The 20429-nt window shown below is 39.9% G+C and overlaps 1 protein-coding gene across 3 annotated transcripts in view; it reads right to left on the bottom strand.

The window, feature by feature from the left end:
* Window positions 1–4750: 4750 nt before the first annotated feature.
* LOC124064387 (neurocalcin-delta A) overlaps window positions 4751–20429 on the bottom strand; it is a 62131-nt gene continuing 46452 nt past the window's right edge. For all 3 annotated transcript variants that reach the window (XM_046398808.1, XM_046398810.1, XM_046398809.1), the window contains 3 exons: window positions 11204–11309; window positions 9358–9477; window positions 4751–7536 (listed from right to left, as the gene is read on the bottom strand). In XM_046398808.1, coding sequence (XP_046254764.1) covers window positions 9380–9477; window positions 11204–11309 — 204 coding nt within the window. In that variant the 3' untranslated portion in view covers window positions 4751–7536; window positions 9358–9379. The remainder of the gene's footprint in view (window positions 7537–9357; window positions 9478–11203; window positions 11310–20429) is intronic.

The following is a 20429-nucleotide window of genomic DNA, read 5'->3' as shown; positions in this document are numbered from 1 at the left end:
AAAAGTTTTATGCAAATTTTGACAGTATCACTTTCTAATAAGGCACCTTTTATAAAAGCTTTATAATTAATGGTTTACTAAATGTTTAATAACATAAGTTTTAGCAAATCATTATCAAAACTTTCCACATCTTTTTCATGACATGTAAACCCATTTCCACCATTTTAAATGGTAAGTAGAACATTTAATGAATGTGTCAGTTTAATGTTTTCACAGATATTTTGATCAATAGGGAGTTATTTGATCTAATTTAATAATTTACTTAATATTTATAGCGTGTACCTATGGCATGCACAACATATAATGTGCAGCAAGTTTGACTTTGTGTAAAAAAGCTCAGATTACATGTGGTCAAATTTATAAAATTACAATTTTTGAATTTGAGTTTGAATTTTCAAAAAAAAAAAACAGTCCTTTATGCCAGCCTCAGCACATACACAAATTAATTTTACCTACAGAAAATACCTTGTGCTGCCAGCATAGATGTACAGTAGATTAGTAAGATAAGAACGCACTTACGTCAGAGAAATGATGTCTGAATGCTGGCATGAGCTGCTGATGACAGATCTCATCAATATAACACAAGACTGAATAGTTTTTCTTCTGACACACAATGCCAACAGAATAAAATCGTTCTATATAAAACATTTCGGAAAAACACGAATGAGAGTGTACTGTAATGTGCTATAACATGTAGATGCTGAAGCTGAAAGTGCAGTATTACAGCAAGACCGCTGAAATGAGTGGATGCCCTTGAAGAATGGAGTCTGTGAAGTGCTACCAAACAAATGAAACAATAATGTCATCATCACAGTTTTCGCTTGTTTTTTTCATTTTCATTTTTTTCAAATGTGATCAGTGCTGCTGCTGCCTTTGTTTATACTCTGTCCAGTGCAGTGTCTTCTAATGTGTGTCTCTGAACTGTGGGAGGAAGCTGTAGCACTCGAGGGAAATTCACACGGACGCGGGGAGAACATGCAACCTCCACACTTTCTTGCTGCGAGGTGACAGTTCTGGCTACTGCAGCATCGTGCCACCTGCTAATCCTGAAATGCTGACTTAAAATAATGCTATTATGGACGGTTTTCAGTGATGATATTTGAAGCTTACAGGATTCCAGTTCACAAATTAAGTTTAAAGTGCACCCACCCTAACCTTACACCCTCAATGAGAGCAAGGAAAATCTCCCTAAATAAATAAAAGCCTCAGTTAGGAAGAAACCTTGGGAGGACCTACTCAAAGAGGGATCCCCACTCCAGGATGATCAGCTAGTAGGTGCCAAGAGTGTGCTGGTGGTTAGTTTGTCTGTGGTGAAGAATGCAGCACAGTGATACAAAGCCTTAAAATGAAAGTTCTTGTAAAAGTTCTGTCACTGCACCTTCTGCACCACCAGCGTCACATTCTTGATCTTGAAGGGGCATTGAGGTCTCTGTCAGACTCACTGTCAGTTAACTATTGCCAGAAAGAGCTGCTGCTCCTCTCTTCTTCCTCATCACTATCCTCATTCTCTAGGAAGTGATGGTTGACTTTCATGTCAGCATTTTCATCATCATCATTGCGCAAGGAGCTGATGTACTCAAACTCTTCTATCTCTCTCCTGGGTCTCTTGTTGCTGTTCTCTTCTCATTCTCATCAGCCATTTCCTCCAGACAGGAGGTCCTCCTGCAAATGATGGTTGGAGTCTATATTAATCTCAGCAACTTGGGCAGCAGGGATGGCCACGTCTTCCGGTCCATTTGGTCCATCAGGGCCATCCGGTCTGCCAGGTTCTTCACATCCATTAGGTCCATCAGGTCTGTCAAGTCTGCCAGTTCCACCAGATCCAATGAAGTTTCTCAGTCTAGCTCCCCCTTCATTGATCAAATGATGAAGCATAGGCCCTACAACATTACCATTCATAAAAGGAAAATAGAAAATCTATGCATCCACAGTTTTTCTGAAGCAGCTTTTGTAAAGACATGTCTTGTTTTTTAAAGCCTGTGTGTTAAACGTTTATACACCAGAGATTTCGGGATGAGTTCTTACCATGGAGTACTTTTACGTGGTGTTGGTCTCCTTGTTCCATCCTAACATCAGATCAGGTAAAAAAAATAATGAAATCAATTATTATTTTATCCACTGTTTAACTCAATCAACACAAGTCAGTGCAGATGTTGAATTCACTCAATTTAAAGGTGCTGTGGACCACTCTGGACATTGATTGTTGAGTCTCAGGCTGTCAAATACAGATGCTGTATGAGCCACTATTACTTACAGTTGAATCTCACTGACGCTCAACAATCCACTTAGCCAAAATGTTGGTATTTGATGACCTGGAAATGTTCATAAGTGATGAACATAAATTAACATCAATATTATTTGAACAAAAAAAAATAAGAAAGAGTTTCAGTCAAGTCAACACCGACTATACTCAGTGAATATTGTAGATAATTCAGAATAACACCATGTCTAAGCCTAAAAGGTTTATTTTGAATACTATCTTTGAATATTATCTTACTGGTCTGATGAAACTACAGATAGTTTGCCTCTGAACAGCTGTCGCAGTTTAAAAACACATGTTTAGTGTATCCAGTTTAGAACGCACTAACTGAACTATAGAACCTACTGGAAGTTAAATAACAGCTGTGCTTTAATTTAAATTCATTTAAATTCAGTTTATTTATATAGCACCAGTTCACAACAAAAAGTATCTCATGACACTTTCCTATTAGAACACTTCTAGACCAAACTTTTTAATTAAATTTTGTAATACAGAGAACCCAACATTCCCCCACGAGCAAGCACTTGGTGACAGTGGCGAGAAACAACAGCCTTTTAGAAGGCATAAATGTGTGCAGAAAGAGGGGGAGAGGAAGAGAGAGCTCAGTGCGTCGTGGGAGATCCCCCGGCAGTCTAAGCCTATAGCAGCATAACTAGGGGCTAGTCGAGGCCAGCTCTAACTATAAGCTTTATCAAAGAGGAAAGTTTTAAGTCTTCTCTTAAACGTTTTGGTTTAAACTGGAAGATGGTTCCACAGTAGAGGAGCTTGTTAACTAAAGGCTCTGGTTCTCAATCTACTTTTGAAGACTCTAGGAACCAGAAGTAACCCTGCAGCTTAGGAATGTACGGTTCTGGTGGGATAATACAGTACTATCAACTCACCAACTCTTTTTGGAGTCCTTGTGACGGGTACTGGAAAATGCCCCTACTGAGGACTCCATCCTTCTGCTGGGGACATCAAAGTTCACATGGGCAATGACAGTGCGACCTGGAGGCATGTGATTGGAGCACCCTGTCGGGATGATCTTCCACTCCCACTTAAGGCAAAGCTTAGACTGCATCTCGGAGGTGGTTGGGTACATGGAAGCCAGGTGTTTGGTGAGACCATGGAGAGAGCTTGGTTCACATTGCCAGTAATAAGTCAAACTTGTTCCCAGTTAGGGTTGGACTCCACCGGGGCTGCTCTTTGTCACTCGTTCTGTTCATAATCTTTATGGACAGAATTTCTAGGTGCAGCCAAATGGTGGAGGGTGTCAGGTTCAGTGGTCTTAGGATTCCATCTTCCACCTTTTTGCGGATGATGTAGTCCTGCTGGCATCATCAAACAGTGATCTCCAGCTGGCACACGGGTGGTTTGCAGCTGAGTGTGAAGCAGCTGGGATGAGGATCAACACCTCTAAGTCTGGGGCCATGGTTCTCGGCTGGAAAAGGGTTGATTGCCCACTCCAGGTCAGAGGAGAGTTGCTGCCCCAAGTTGGAAGAGGTCAAGTATCTTGGGGTCTTAATCACGAGTGAGGGTAAAATGGAGTGGAATATTGACAGGCAGATTGAGGCAGCGTCTGCTGTGATGAGGATGCTGTACTGGTCTGTTGAGGTGAGGAGAGAGCTGAGCTGAAAGGCAAAGCACTCAATATACAAGTCACGAACTGTGGGTGGTGACTGAAACAGCAAGATTGCTGATATAAGAGATAGGGTGAAGACTTGGACATCCACGTGAGGGTTCAGAACAGACTGCTGCTCCTCCACATCGAAGGGAGCCAATTGAAGTGGTTCGGGCATCTGGCCAGGATGCCTCCTGGGCGTCTCGGGCATGTCCAGCTGAAAAGAGACGCCCAGGGCAGACCCATGACATGATGGAGGGATTATATCTCTTGTCTGGCCTGGAAACATCTTGGTATCCCCACTGATGAACTGGTGAAAGTAGCTGGGGAGAGGATGGTCTGGACTTCCCTACTGAGACTGCTGCCCCTGCAACCCCGGCCTTAAAAAAGTGGAAGAAAATAAGACAAAACAAGACAATTCACCCTGCAGGGAACATGTATGAATGAATACACTAAACTTGAATACCCAAGTTTAGTGTCACCAATTCAGTATCTGAATTGTTGCATTCTTTCTTTATGGTATTGAATAATAGTCAGAAAAGTGTTTTTGCAGAACATTATAATGTCAATATGATTCTTGGATAGGAAATGTTGTCGCTATCGGATATGAGGTAACATATAGCAAAAAGGTAATGAAGATAGATGAAAAAATCTGAGCTTTATCGATTCTCAGCTTTCCAAAAAGATATTCTGCTGTGTTAACAGACTGAAGCTTGGTGTGAAGCCTCACAATGATTTCATTTTAGTAAGCCTTCATTGGACTTTACAACTAGGAACAACTGCTCTGAGAATCTAGTGAACAGCAGCCTGGATGGTTTTGGTCAATGGAAGCAGTAAGACAAATGACAGATGTTGTTCCAACATTAAACAATTAACCAGACACCACATTATTGCTTGCACACAGTAAATTGTAAATTTAATTCTTGACTTTTAATGTTGACCAAAAAAAAAAACAAAAAAACAAAAAAAACAAAAACAAAACAGAATCCTGTTTTCCAAAACTGCAGTCACTAAATACAGGATACCATACAAAACCTACAAAATGCAACAATTACAAACATTTTGTTCAACAACAATTTTGTTCAACAATTGTACAGTATAAATTCATACAATACTGTTTTTGTTTTTATTTGGCACTTGACCACAAGATGCTATTTTGTGTTTTAACAGAAATGTTACACCTGACTCATTTTTTTTTTAAAAAAAAAGAAAAGAAAAAAACACATAAAAATACGATAAAAGCAACACGTTGTGACGGAGTCATTGCAGTAGTTGTGATTCGTGGTTTGTTTGTCTGCATCTTTTACCTTTCACAAAAACAGTAGTTACTTAGTAAAACATTCAAAGCTTTTCTAATTGGAAAACAACACAATAACTGAAACAGCTTCAAATTGCCTTTGAGAGGGCTCAGTTACATTCGGAGATATGGGCGTCATACTGGTCCTGGTCTTTTCCGCCGCATGGGCTCAACTCACTCTGTTTCATTTTCATGGTGAATAGTACCTGGTACCTGGTACTTTTTTGAAAACAGTGCAGACCACTAATTGATTATTTGTGTGACTGTGCAGATACTGCAAGAATGCCATTATTTCAAAAACCTCAGTAGTAAAAGCAGTTAGCTCCCTTCAGTGTGTGTGGAAAAGGTTAAGAGTATAGCAGTAATTGTACAGTGTAGGTTACAGTTTGTCAGTGAGTAAAGGCTGGAACTTCTCAACACCAAAGTAAAGCTCCTGTATGCTGTTTCCTAATTGCTGAATAACTGAAGAGGGTGCGGTGGATGCCGTCTGTAATAGAAAGCATTGTAGAGTAAGTACCTGGTACCAAAGATGAGTAGAGTCGAGTTGAGCCATGCCATGCAGTGGAAAAACAACGTGAAAAAAGCTTTTTCTGTTTTCTTCAACAGCTAAGTAAAGGAAAGACATACGGAAGAAAGGTCTAAAACTAAAAAATAATATCAAATGAATCCTTCGGCTTGAATTTAGGGGGAGTGTTTGTATAAGTGAGACTCGAGCACTTGAGCTGAATCATATATCATGAGTGTAAAACATTGCAGTCAACTCTGTACATGGAATTTACATAGTATGTGCTCAGACTGAGGGCTGTTTTTAAAGAGGTCAGTTCACTTTGTGTATGTTTGGTGCTGTTACAGATACAATCGAATGGTGACTTCATTACTGTGCTCAACTGGAACAGATGCTGAATATGCTGCATCCCCATTAAAGAATGTGTCTTCATGTGTATTGATTATTGTGCATGGTGGTCTTCCTTGAAGCTCCTCTTTGTTACCCTCCATCAAGTTATACATATGAACCATTAGATATGTCAGCTTTGGCAGTCCATTCGCTGTCAATGACACTGACTACTGGTAGCGCTAACGTTGACAATACTAACATAGAGAAGCAAGCACTGACCCTCATGGGTGACTGGCCGATTAGCCACTGATATCCATAAACATACATGTGAACACACACATGCGCATAAGTCACATGCATATGTGTTATTTAGTCTATGCACCCCTGTACCCAACTGTTCAATGACTGATTCAACATGCGGCATTTAAAAACATCTAACAGTGAATGTGAAGATCTTTGTTCTTCACATAGTAAAAGTCAAAAGAGGAACTTGTTTGCATGCTTGACATCCTGCAACAGCTAAAATAAACAAACTTTCTTTTTTATTGTTTCACAACATTTGTTATGAATGGGGCAATGTGGACAATTAGAATCTAATTTACAAATTTAGGTACACTTGAATATATCTACACTGTGTTGAAATACTTTAAAGACTACTTTTCTATTTTCCTTGATCCCGAGTGCAGTAACCTGCCACTCCAAAATTTTCCATCAAATTCTTATCGATATGAAAAACCACTGGAACTGATGATGGATAAAGGGATGCGTTTCACCCTTCAGTACATCAGTGAGACTTCACAAAACCAAACTAAGGATTAGGGCGCATATGCATGGTAGCATAACATTACATGTTCATGTAATTTTGTCCCAGCACAATATGAAACAAAGTCTATCAAGTTTGCAAAATACACAAACACACGTACACATTCACACAGTAGAAAAGAGGAAACTAAAAGCAGTACTCATTCTGAGTGAAGGACAAACTTCACAAGTGCTCTCAATCTGCAGATTAAATAGTCTCACCTACAGTATGTCCTCTTATTCAACACCATCACGTCCCCCCCTCCCTCTCTTCCTCTCCCCCTCTCTCTTGTTGTCTCATGCACACACTCTGTCTATGATACACATAAGAGTGACAGAAGCTCTGTGTCACACCAGCTGGAGCCTCAAAGAGCACAGAGAGCCAAGGAAAGACACTGATAGACTCCAGTTTATACTGTATATACACAACCTACTGCAGAGCTTCTTTATACTCTGGCATGCTTATAGGAGAACTGAGGGATCCGGGTCAACTACAATCAGTGGGGTTTGATGACCTGATGAGGGTTTGGAAATGTCTTCAGGTTGAGTCTTAGCTGGGGACTGGAGGGTTTAGATAAACAGCTCAAGGGGGTAAACTGGAGAATCTGGCTCCTGTGCCTGTCTTAGAAGTCCTCAGTGCATATTGAAGGCCTGTCTTCTTCATCGTCATCAGCTTGTCATTCTTCATCATCACTCTGCTCCTTGTGGAGAGTTAAGGGCATTTAGAGACACCCAAATAAGCACTACGAGGAGAGAAAGAAACAGTCAGATTAGTAGTGTTGTGGCAACAGGTGGCCATTTTCATCACATATTAGTATTTCATGATTTCCAGTTATAAAAGAGAACAGGACAAGTGCTGCAAAGTCATCTCGTGTCTGTGAAGGGATCCATCTAAAATACATCACCAAAGTCCGACATCATTCAAAAAAAGAAGTCACCACTATGTTTTACTTTTGCTGCTCTACAAAAATTATTTAAAAATTAACCTGCTGAATTTATAAACTGTTTCAGTGACATTCAACATGTGCCATACGTGGGCAAAAACAGCTCTATATGGTAAATTTCTTGAGAATTTATTGAGTCGATGGATAAAATAGGAAATTTAATCCCTGATAAATAAAGGTATATTGTTACATTGATGACAAGATCCAATATTACCATAAAACAATCATTCCTTTGCAACAGTGCCCATAGTAGCCTTATACAACCACTATAAAGTTGGTAAAAACTGTATAACTTTTATCCTAAAATTGTCAAAATTAACACAATGGAAAAAAACTCAGCCCATGATTGCCCAGGAACATTATCTTTCTCAAATATCTTTCCAGAGAGGAGATCAACATGTAGATTAGATGCCAGAGGCCCCAAGCTATCAGTAAACCTTGAAGTTTTCATGCTACACCCACATTAACCTTCATCCAGGATTGAGAATACAACCTCTGAAAACTATGAAAACAAATCCCATTCAATTGTGCATGTACATGTGTGCATGATCTGCTGCTCGGTCTTTACAGGGAGGCCATGAATGGTCTGCATTCAGGAAAGCTTTAACCAGTCTTGCCTTGGTCAAACGTGCTCTCAAAACAATTTTGAGTTGTTCAAAAGGTATGTACTAAGTCATGCAAAACCTCCAATTGACCTGATCTATTGTTGTTGAAAGTCTTCTAACAGCTTGCAGTGAGTGAGGAGTGATAAAGAGAACTGGAATTAGATATGCAATATGGGGATAATGAGAGAATATGATCAGTGGTGTTGTTTTCTGACAAGTCTGGGAAAAAAGAAATACTCTTCTGGACAAATGTTCTATTTTGAAGGGGTCTAAAAAAGTGAGACTTTACAAATAAATACAATAGTTGAGAGAGTTGTGCAAAAGATCCAAACTTGTCATTTGCATATATATTAGAAATAGATTTGATAGACTGAGTTTGTAACTTGAAAAGCCTGTTGGATAGTGATTCTCACTGCATGACATACTACTGGGTTAGAGGAAAAGTTTTGGCTTTAGGGGAGTGCGGGGTAACGGGTCACATAATATGGACCTGATAGGCCAATTCATTGGTGAGCATCAGTACAGATATAGCTGCAGCTCACTCTTGGCGTCACACAACGGCAGAAAATCTTGTTTTCACAAGACCCTAAAAACTCAGAAAAATCAAGAATCAACTTTTTTAAGAAGAGGTGCCCACAAACACAGTATTTCAAAAATGGTCAAATCCTACATGTGGGGGCTTTGAAAAAGCTCCTTCAGAGCATCAACACCTTCAGCTACTTCTCCAGAATAACAGGCCACCTCCTACATGGTCTCTAATATCAGTCCATGAATTACAAATAATCACAAAACCAGTGACACTGTGGATGACCCATCCCACATCCTGCACAGTGCAAACAGCCTCTGAATAGCTCCCTTCCAGCAGGCATCTCCGCTGCCCGCGAGGCACGACTGACTGCAAGAGAAACAGCTTTGTTCCTGAAGTTGCTGAACCTCAGCCTTCCTACTAGTGGCCTACTAGCTTTCTGAAACTGCTGTCGCTGTGAGATGTCCTGCATGTTAATGGGAGCCTTACAGGTTGTGTTGATGCCTCATGTTTAGAACTGTCCAGCACTGCTTGGGTCGCACTGCAACAGGCGGACGATGGAGGGGTCGCTCTTCGCTCCTTTGATGAATTCCTCCAGAGACAGTTTGCCTAAAACACAAGTGACGTTAGCACAAAAATAGAAGAGACATGACTTTCACATTCACACTGTAGCTATAAAGCCTGTGAAACTTTCTGAATTTTCTGTAGCACGTATAAAAGTTACCTAAAATGTGACCAGAGCGTCATCCAAGGGTTCGGTTTAATCAAATAATGCAAAAATATAAAATATAAAACTTATTTATTTAGCAAAATTATCCAACAATTATCCAATCTTTGTTGGCATTCACTTCTAGTCCTACTGAAAGAATATAAACCTGTGCAGCACTGTTCCCAAATGTGAGTCAACTTCTATGCCGTTGCCTTGGAAACTCTTGATGCAATATGAGTACCACTACCACTTTTTTGCCCTGTATTCATTCTGCAGCAGCATGAGCACCACTGCTAAAATTTCATAAGATCATTTAGTCCCTTCACACACACCAGAAAGCATTCGATTGAAGCAGATTGTTGAGGTGGTTTTGCTCAAAGTGTAGTGCAGTCCTGCTTTAAGTGAAATGTGCATTGCCCTGGACCATGTTTAAATATTTTTTTAATAACAGGAGTCACAGTCAGTTTAGGGAAACCACTGAACAGCTGAGGTGGGGACAACAATTCCTCTGTGATGGACCTGAGCTACTGATCAGCAACAGGTACAGGACACAGTGCTAGGACCTGTCAATGTTAAAGCAAAATCAATGGTGAACTAAGAGGCAGAAAGCCTTAAATAACCTTGGGCCTCTTTACCATTTACAAGCATGAGACGTGTGACTGTGTTCGAACCAGTAGGGGTATTGAAAGAATTTTAGTGTGATGACAACAAAACACACATTTCAGGGTCAATGTCCTGTTATTCTTTGCGAATGTTCTCACTTTAGAGCCTTCACAACCTCAATCAGCGCATCATTGTGATGTTCCACTTCTCACCAACAGGTGGCAGTGTTGAGTCAGCATTTCTTCCTCCTGTCCACCCTCCTAATTGACAGACTAGAGCTGCCTTCCTATGAGTTGCCCACTACTTGAGATTGTCATTAGAAGAAACAAAAGAAAGACAACAGCTTTCCATGTGCAGGTCAGAGCACTCCCTCTCACTGTGTGTTGCTGTCTTTGTTCTGTTGTCACTTTCCTCCCACCTCCTCTTCCTTCCTCCTCCTCTCACTTCCAACCCACTCCTCTTTCGCTACATCTTCTCCTCCCTTTACCCGCACTAGTCACTAGCTCCTCACTGTCCATCTCTTTGTTGCTCCTATCTTGCTTACGAATGTCCTGCGTTCAGTGCATGTGCTTTATGAATGTGCCCTCCGAGTGTGTGAATTCTGCTGTCAATGAACTGCTTTAAGCTGGGGGGCTCTGCAAGGGCCTCTGTAGTGGAAAACATCACAATGACAACAGCTAACCAGGTGGCAATCACACAACTGAAATGGCTGCTGTGTCTAACAGCACTGACAGCAACCACTAAATGCACTAACTCTATCAGAATTAAATCAGTTTAAATTTGTTTGGCATCTTGGTAGAGAGGCCATTTAAAAGGCTTTGTGGGTCAAGTTACACGTTGGAACCATAACTCTTCACATACCTGTGGTTCTACTTTTTGCTTTTTTTTTAGCAATGTAGACACAGCAACTGTTCTGAGGTCAGTTTACTGTTTTTTCTTTACCATGGGTCTACTGTTAAAACATATGCCAAACTCACGTGAACCCCATCCCCCAACTTAAATCAGAAGGTGAAATTAGCCTACCATCTCTGTTGGTGTCCATCTGCCTGAAGATCTTCTCTGTCCTCTTCTCAGGTGTTGACTCGTCCTCAGGCATCTTCATGACAGAGGACACCATCTTATAGATTGCCTACAAAAGAACACGAGGGAGGTGATATAATCAATTGTTCATTAATTTTTGGAGTGGTGTTGCTCTTTAGCTTAGTTTACAAGCATTAAACTTTCAATAGATAATACTGTCGTCACACAATCCCTATGACACACGACATCCATCGTTTTGTAGCAGTAGCAATTAATCAAGAATAAGAGTAAGAAATTGAAAAATTTCAAACTATACACTAAAAGGGCAGTTAAAAGACAATAATGTCACAGTTTTTCCTGCCATTCCAACATTAAGGTGCACAGGGCCTTAACTGTTATATATGTAATCTTTCAAACCAAATTCTTCAATAATGAAAAATGCTGACAGAAAACTGGGCCAATAACAGTATTAATGAGATAAAGATAAACCCTACAACTGATGGGTGGCTTCATCCTGGCTTTGAGAGGATCAGCAAATTGCAGTTTAAATGCCTTTATACTATAAGCACTATACGTATTGTTTAACCACTGTTGTTTTATTTATTTATGGCACAGAGTGCTGTCAAGCACAAAAATGTGAAGGATCACTTCAATCCTTCACTGGTGAGGCTCTCTGAAATTCATTTCTGCTAATGTTTGTATGTAATGTGAACAAATACAATCTGCACGCTTTTTTAAAAATACATATCATAATAAAAAATGCCTAAAATTATGTACAAATGCACATCTTTTAGACATATAATACCAAATTTTCATGGGAGTGGACTCCATATCCCACGAACTCCCCACTGTAACTAATATGAAACATGAATATTTCAGTACTTCTACCAGTCTCTCCTGAAATGAATGTTTAGAAAATCTTCTGCAGTGCTTCTCTCCATTCAGGCTTGTTAAGAAATACAACAAGTGTTTATTTAATAACTTTGTGTGCCTTGATAGAATTAACAAAAAACACATATTGCTGCATAGTGAGAGTTAAATATCACTAGAGAGCAATGCAGGTAACACACAGGAGTTTCCACACACAGGATCTTATGTAACATGTTCCTGTGATATTTAATTTACTGATGTAATTAACATTTATTCTGCTGTGTCACAAAGACAAACACAAAGCCGTTCATATTCACAGTGCATACACCTTTTCAGATGAGAATTTACTCCAACATGTCAACTCACTGCACTGCTCGACCGTTCTGTATTTTCTGTATGTTTTTGCACTTTACGTATGTTTGGAGGCAAATGTATGCACAAATGCACAATCACTCAAAGACTATTTATCAGTGTTGTGCCTCTTTTGCTGTCTGTTGCATTGCAGGCTGTCTGGCAGTAAACAGTGAAATCACAGCCCACTCTCTCTGTCTCTAATAAGGAGGCGGATTTGAGGGGAATGGGAGCTGACATGTGAACAGAGGAGCGCTGATTGTGATTACAGTGCAGCGGGTGCTTTAAATAGGTGCTGGGTATGCTTCCTATTACGCAGTAACAGGGCGACTCAGCTGCTGGGTCACAGTGGAGCTGAGGAGCAAGCAGCCTCCACGGTTAATATCAGTCTTCATTTCAGTTTGGAGCTGGGTCTGTCATTAATCGCAGTCCTTCAAACTGCTGCTAGTGTTTAGGACATTTAGCCAATATTACATGCTGGGGATTTAGCTGTTGGTCTAATCCAGAGCGTTGCAGTGGAATAAGCTTAAATGCCTAAATCCCAAAATTACAAGCAACCAATAAGTGAAGCGATCTGGAGCTTATAGCGCTCTCAGTATTTCTGACTACACGCAGTGCTATGAACACAGTTGAGCCAAAGACAGTCAGAGGAATTTTCTTATTTCTCTGAGCCACAGAGCTTCATTTCCATTATTGTCCATAAAGTACTCAAAACACATCAATGCTGGGTGGCATGACTGCACACACTGCAGTTTATTTTGACTCAGTCACACAAGTACTAAGGCAACACCTTACACACCTGTGTATATTGTGGTATACTAGTCATTAGACGTGATGCATGATCACATATATTTCAACCACAAATCATGCTATAGTACAAATTACTTTACTTCTGTCTATTAACTTTATCTGTACAGACCTGATCCCTAAAAAGTTGGGATGGTGTGTAAAACAGAACATAGAAGTACTTTTTTTGTTATTCAGTCAGCACACACGATACGATGGATAAAAATAGTATGGACAAAGCACGGTAAGGAACATCAATTCCAGTATTGCCATGGTAGGTGTAAAAAGGTGCAAAATGGATATGTTTCTAAATGTAGCTGCTTGTGTGAATAATGAAGATCATAAGTCTGGCATAAGTCTGCTCCAGATGTAAAACCAGAGTTAATCAGGTTTGATCGCTTCCTCCCCTCTATCACAACATTGTCTTAGTTGGTCATGTCTTTGTATCTCTTACTTATTTACATACTTATTTCCTTAGTCCTTATTTCTTTCACAATTTTAACAATAAAAACTACCTGGACTTTTACTTTCTGCCAGCTACATTCTCTTTAGACAGACTCCACCAAGCCTCAGAGGTCTATGCAGCATCCATTGCATAAGCTGAATGCCAAAAGGAGGACAAAAGATGCTTCTTTCATACCTTTTCAGCAGGGAGTTTCCACACAAGAACACAACATTGCTTCCTGTGGAGCTGGAAACAGACTGAGCCACAGTTAAGCGAGGATAGAGAGAGGGAAAAAGCTACCAAGCCACTGCTGTGAACTATTACCTGGCCACTTATGAATCAGGGTAGAAGGAAAATATGATCCCAGAAGTGTTATTACTTCTCATCAGATAATACAGATTGTCAGACACAATAAAAATAAAAGAAACAGACACGGACACAGTGAGAGGATTTGTCCACTTGTTGAGACTTATCTGTACCAGCTGAGTCGTCCTGCAGTGGTAAGCATGCACGCACGCACACGCTGCGCGCACACACAGAACACACACACACACACAGAACACAGCATCTTGCGTCACCCTCACAACAAAGATGAATACGTTTCCCACGGAGACTTAATCCGCCTGAGCAGTGATCGATTCATCTCGTCCCCTATTCTGTTCAATCTCACTTAATAAGCAGTATGAATAAAAGGTGAGTAGAGGTTAGGTATCAACTGATGATATTGATGAATGGATGAGGCAGCTTTATCTTTCTCCCTGTGTATTTTATCATCTGAAGATGATGAGCCAGGCTGGCTGCGAACCTTCTCATTCAATTACTCCCACAGCAAGGCTAATTATGAGCATCACCAGCATTTACACAATCTCTGCAGGAGAGACCATTAGCTATCTGCAGTGAGCCGCAGCTCACAGTCACTGCAGGAAAATGGAGGCAAGTGTGAATAGAAAACATGGAACCCATTGTGGTAGGAATCAGCTGAAACAGTTTCAAGTGCTGACCACAATAATACTGGTGTGGTGAAAAAGGAAAGAAAAACATCTTAAATTGTCATCATGATTAAAAATATTGTGACACTCTAATAAACAACAACAAAGGCTGCATAGACACAAGCATAAATAATACCAAAGTTCCCAAGGAATGCCAAGGCAGATTTGCACAAGCCGCTATACATACCATAATGGCGGTTGTGCATGTGCAGATGTGCTCCAAACATGCAAACCAGAAAAAAAGATGGTGACTTCACAGAGGAAGAGGAAGAGTTCCTTTGTTTGTTGCGTTTGGCTAAACAATAAGTAAAAGTCAAACAAAGAAAAGCTTGTGCGACTGCTTAAAGGATGGGAAATACGGGACATGTACACAGCCATGAAACAGTGTAGTCTGCAAGCTTGTAGCACCTACAAAATGCATGGAAATGTTGCAAGCAGTCTGCATGGTCAGATCGTCGATACGCCATGTGAACCTTCATGGCCGAGAGCTATCAACTTGCCTCAAAAGTCTACAGCTTTGCTTAGAGCTCCTTGAGACTGTACCAACAGTGCTTTGAGTTAAATAGGATGAACAGATTATGGCTGTCAACCAACAGGAATGAGCAAAGATGTAGCTGTATATTCCACTGATGAGCAATTTCAGACCGAAGATCTTGAAGATCTTTACCAAATGTCTTGAAAACATGTAGCATTAATCAGTGTTTCCATATTTAGCTGGGAAGCCTGGGAGTAGCTGACAAACTTACTAGTTTTTGCTCGCATTAAATGTCAGTAACTTGGAGCACAGTAGCTATGACACTGCAATGCTCACACTGTGGTCAAATTAGCATACAGGTAAAAGATGTGGAAGAGCAAAATTCATTCAACGCTTGGTGCTCACTTACCTCAACCTAAACTAAACCAGGGCTACATCAGTAACAGTTGCGAAGCTTGTGAACATTATGCTGCCTTCAGGGTGAGGAGCTTGGTAGAAGGATGTCTGGGCTCCTTTGCTTAGCTTGCCACCATCACGACTCCTACCCAGATCCGAGGCGGAAAATAGATGGATTTAGCTTAATGAATTCCACCTGACAATCTGCCCTCTGATACCACTGAAAACACTGTGATCACACTAAGCTGCAGACTTTACTCAAAGAACTCAGGCATCATTTTAACTTCAGCAGTTACTTGCAGAAGTCAGCGCTACCTGAAAACTTTTCTGTTAAGCCTGCTTTCTCTCTGCAGAGGTGGGTGGCTTTGAACAAGGGGAGTCAAACAGTCAGAAATGCAGAGAGGGAGAGAGAGCCAAAGACAGACATGAAGATAGATGAATACTGTGTGTGTTAATAAATGTGAGAGAAATTTAGATAGCCCTTGGCTCTCTCCAAAACTGCTCTTCATAAATGAGCAACGGCACTGAGAAAAACAGAGAGATCCTGCTGTTACATTTCAAAAGCTTCGATCAAATTTGAGTTAAATCACCATACAGCCTTTTAAAGCATGGTGGAAGCGGACAACATTACAGAGCCCTACGAGCAAACTAATACAACTGCCACATACACAAACACATTTGCTAATAGAAACACCCTCACACTCACACTCCTTGTCTCATTATGGCAGCTAAGGAAACTATGAACTTTTTAACACTCTTGTCCTCTTATTCGTTAAGTGATGAGCCCTGCAGACAGTCAGACATGAGTGTCTGAGTCACTGCTTTCTATTCTTTCGTCCATGGGAACAGGATCACCTTTTAATGGAAAGTGGGCAGGGGGTTTTTGTCGTCAAGATGGAGAGGAAGCCAGAGGTCTGAATCACTGTGGTCTTGAGGTGGGGAGGCTAATTTAACCTCAAGGCGATGATATGTGGGCACATGTGAGGCTTTATAGCTTCATATTTCCTAAGATTGGCTGAGACTACCTTGTAAATGAAACAGCCATAGGCTTGATTAAGCTCGATCCTATAGCTATTGTATCGGTACCATCTTTGATTCAGGTGCTTAGAGAGGCCCAAATTCTAAATATCAGCTAATACGGGGTAAGACACAGATGAAATTTAACAGGGAAGAGCAGAAAGTCATAAATCCAATCTACACACAATACAATGTTGAAGAGTACAAAACAAAGCAGGCCATGAGACAAAATACATTAAAAACATTGTGCAAATGTTCCGATCTGCAACGTTAACAGAAGATAAAGGCAGACACAGTGACTTTGGCAGTGCTATACACACATTTAGAATTAGCAATGACAGCTAAACTATAGTTAGATATGATGTATTTCTGATGACATTTGCTGTTGCGTTAGAAATACTAATATTAATACATTACAAATAGATTAGTCATCAGAGACTGAATTAGATCCGATGATGTTGTAGTCCTGTTTGAGATCGGATGTCTGTCCGTCATTATCTAATCAATCACATGATGTATGTCACATGGAGACTTTTACGTTGGACAGCTGCTCCAAGGGCACAGCCTTCTTCATTTTTATCGGTTCTATGTTTCCAAGCAAATTTCAAAATATGAGGCTGCAGTACTGAAACAACAAAGTACCAAAAGCTGCTCATCACCAGAAATGATCTCTAATCAAATTTGGAGCCCATCTTACTTGTAATTATAGAGCTGTTGCTGGACTTTTCAGCAAAAGCTGAAAAATAAATGAATGTTAAAAATAAACATGAATGAACCACAGTGTTTGTGATACATGCGGATTGCAAAGGCAGAAGCACCCTCCATAATTTTACTGGTCATGTTTAGTTGTGTTTCCAATTGCTCAGATCAACTCGCTGGCAGAACCAAACTCTTGGATGTCTCCAGAACAGCCTGTTTCATGCACAGCCACAAAGATGTGGATACCTTAATTAATGATTTTTTTAATCTTCCAACAGTGCAATGGCTTTAGGACTCTTCTAGACACATATTTCCAAACAAATGTTTAATGATATACAGGCTGGTTCAGTATATCTTTTGGTCATAAGAATTTCTTTTCAGAAATGGTTACTGTTCATCTAAAAACGAGCAGTTATTTGGGTTTCGTTTAAAAATGCAAAAATTGAAATAGAAGTTGTTTTTCTTGCAAATTTTTTTTGTAATAATTCCAAATTTCACAGAGTTATAGTTGGGGTCATCAGGAACTAAAAATATAAAAATTCAAATATGAGGAAATAGGTATAGTGTCATTTAAGCTGACTTTTCCATTAAATTTCCTTTATAAAATAATAATAATTGATGGCTCATTTGACAACACTGAGATCTCTGCAGATGACATTTTAGAAAGACATTTAAGACATTTAATCCAGGGCTAAAGCAACACTGTCTTCCACACTGCCAATCCCATATCCAACACTTGTAAATGATCCAGTCTCAGAATATGAAAAAAGGCCATTTTCATTTCTGTTTTCTGGAGAGCTTTTTTTGGTTAACAATTTCGTTAAAAAATTCACTCATCACATTAAGACCATGAAAAAGAAAACATGCTATGGGACTTTTTAGTTTTTGGATAAATAAGGACTGAAGGTTATTAGTGTTTAAATGCATAAATGTATCTTTTAAAAAATGCAGACAGGGGTACTAAATGTACTAATTAACCATTATACAAATATACACTGTATTTATACAGATATACCTGGCAGCACTGGTATACAGCAGCTGCTGTCCAAATATGCATCAGCTGTCTGCATAAAAACACAGTACATTGTGAGGGCCACAGTCTTAAGTACATGTCTAACCTGCAAAGATAAGCAACAGTTGTTTGTAGCGCATGTCAGATTTTACAAATACGGTAAAAAGTAACTGCAAACTATAAACTATACTTTGTGTCCGAGCGCTTTATATCATTTTTCCCACCTACTTTAGATGAAACCACGCCCACTTCCGTAAAGCCCTGATGGCTGTGTTCCCATGGAAACCACACTCACACAGGTCACACGGCTACAGTAGCTCGGGAAACAGGGAAATGGAGCACTGACGTTATTGAATTTACTGTTTATTGGACCACAAATGTGGCAAGAATTAGCAGGCTAGCGGGCTATTTCCCAGCCGCATCTTCAGATTTCTAATGGGATGCGTTAATTCTGAAGGACGGTGATATGTGGCACTGAAGAAGATGAATTCAGTATTTGAGAATTAACTACCATTGGCGTGACAGCAACCGATGGGATGTAATGGGAATGCAGCCAACCTATTTGTTTATACATGTTAAAAAAACATTTTATTCTGTTGTATTCAGCTGTTGTGTTAGAACTTTGTTATTCACCTGTTTGTGTTTTGCCTGCTTACTGCTCATCTTACTCCATGTTTGTTTTAATCCATTGTCAGTTTGTTACGCCTCCTCTTTTTAATCAAAGCTCTGCAGTGAAGTGCACAGTACTAACTATAACTACCATGTACCATCAGTGGGATTCCAGATGCATTTTCACTGGCACCAACTGACTCACAGATGTCAACAACTCCTGGGTGTCAGAATTTGAAATAAGAGTGGTAAGATTAAGTCAGAGACTGTACTGTACATCGCAGAGAAAGAAGTGTCTCTAAAATAAATAAGACTTAAACCAAGTGAAACTGAAGTGGGACTAACCAGCTGCTGTTACGTAAACCTGGAGGAAGTAAGAAAAGTGAGGGGAGAAGACTTACATACACCCACTGACATGTAGTTTATGTGTGTGCAGTTCTAATAGTCTGTTTACACGGCAAGCTCTGGTGCAGGAAATGCCTCTTTTCCCGTGTTGTATTCTTTTATAAAGGTGAGTTGCGCCCTGTTGCACAGCCCAGAAAGAGGTTCTTCTTATTCTAAACCTAAAGTACAATTGTTGATCTTTCCACACAGACACAGAAAAATCATGAAATAAACTATTTCCTCTCATTTCAAAGTGGTTTTCTCAATGTCTTGTTTCATTTTCTTTTTTTCTGTACAGAAAAATAATACGTTGCTAAAAATGTCTGAAAGCCCACGTAGCCTGCTGAGCATTGACATTTACCTTCATTACCTTAATGAATAACAACAGGTTAGCATGCTTGGCTTTTAACGTGTCAGGGATTTAATATAAATGTCCTTCCTCATCCTTCCAGGATTAGGGTGTTTCCTGCAGCTATAAAAGAAACCAAACAAGCTTTAAAAAATATGCTAATGCTGTACTAGATGAAACAACCACACATAAAGATGATAGTACAGACCTAATACAGACTACAAGCCTACATCTAAAATATTCTAATGGAGGAGCATACAATATACAGAAGGCTTTCCGCAGACATGAATTAAACAATGCTTCAGTTCCATTAGTAAAAAGCTGCAGAGCACATGGAAAATCAATCCTTTTTCCCTTCTAGATAAGACTGAAAGTCACATTTAAGGAGTAAAACTAATGAGTTGCCTGCTGTTTCCAAAATGGCTTTTATTGGCAGGACAAAGAATGTTTCCAATTTATCTTAATACCTAAATGCATCTTTTAAGTACTGACATTTCAATGTGGGCAGTAAGTGAGGTCCTAAAGGATGTATCTCTCAATAATCCTTAGATGGAGGCACATTCAGCTCCACGTCTGTAAACCCTTCCCGTCTCCATGGGGCAGAACTCTATGACTTCTGCTGTTTTTAAAATGCCAGTACTGTTTTTCCCAGTCTCATAAAGTGTGTGTTATGGATACAGTGACAGTACTGTTAACATATCAGTGTGTAACAATCCCTGGCTTATGTTAAAGTTAGTGTCTATGTGTCACCTGTGGGATATTATTTCAAAGCTGACTGCCTCAGTCACAGACAACACTCGAGGCTACAATTTGAGAGAAACGTGCTTCCTGTTAGTATAATATTCTG

The sequence above is a fragment of the Scatophagus argus genome, chromosome 9, assembly GCF_020382885.2.
Source record: "Scatophagus argus isolate fScaArg1 chromosome 9, fScaArg1.pri, whole genome shotgun sequence".
In the NCBI taxonomy this organism is placed as follows: Eukaryota; Metazoa; Chordata; class Actinopteri; family Scatophagidae; genus Scatophagus; species Scatophagus argus.
The sequence above is the reverse complement of the archived record's forward strand: the minus strand, read 5'-3'. Positions and strand labels throughout refer to the sequence as shown.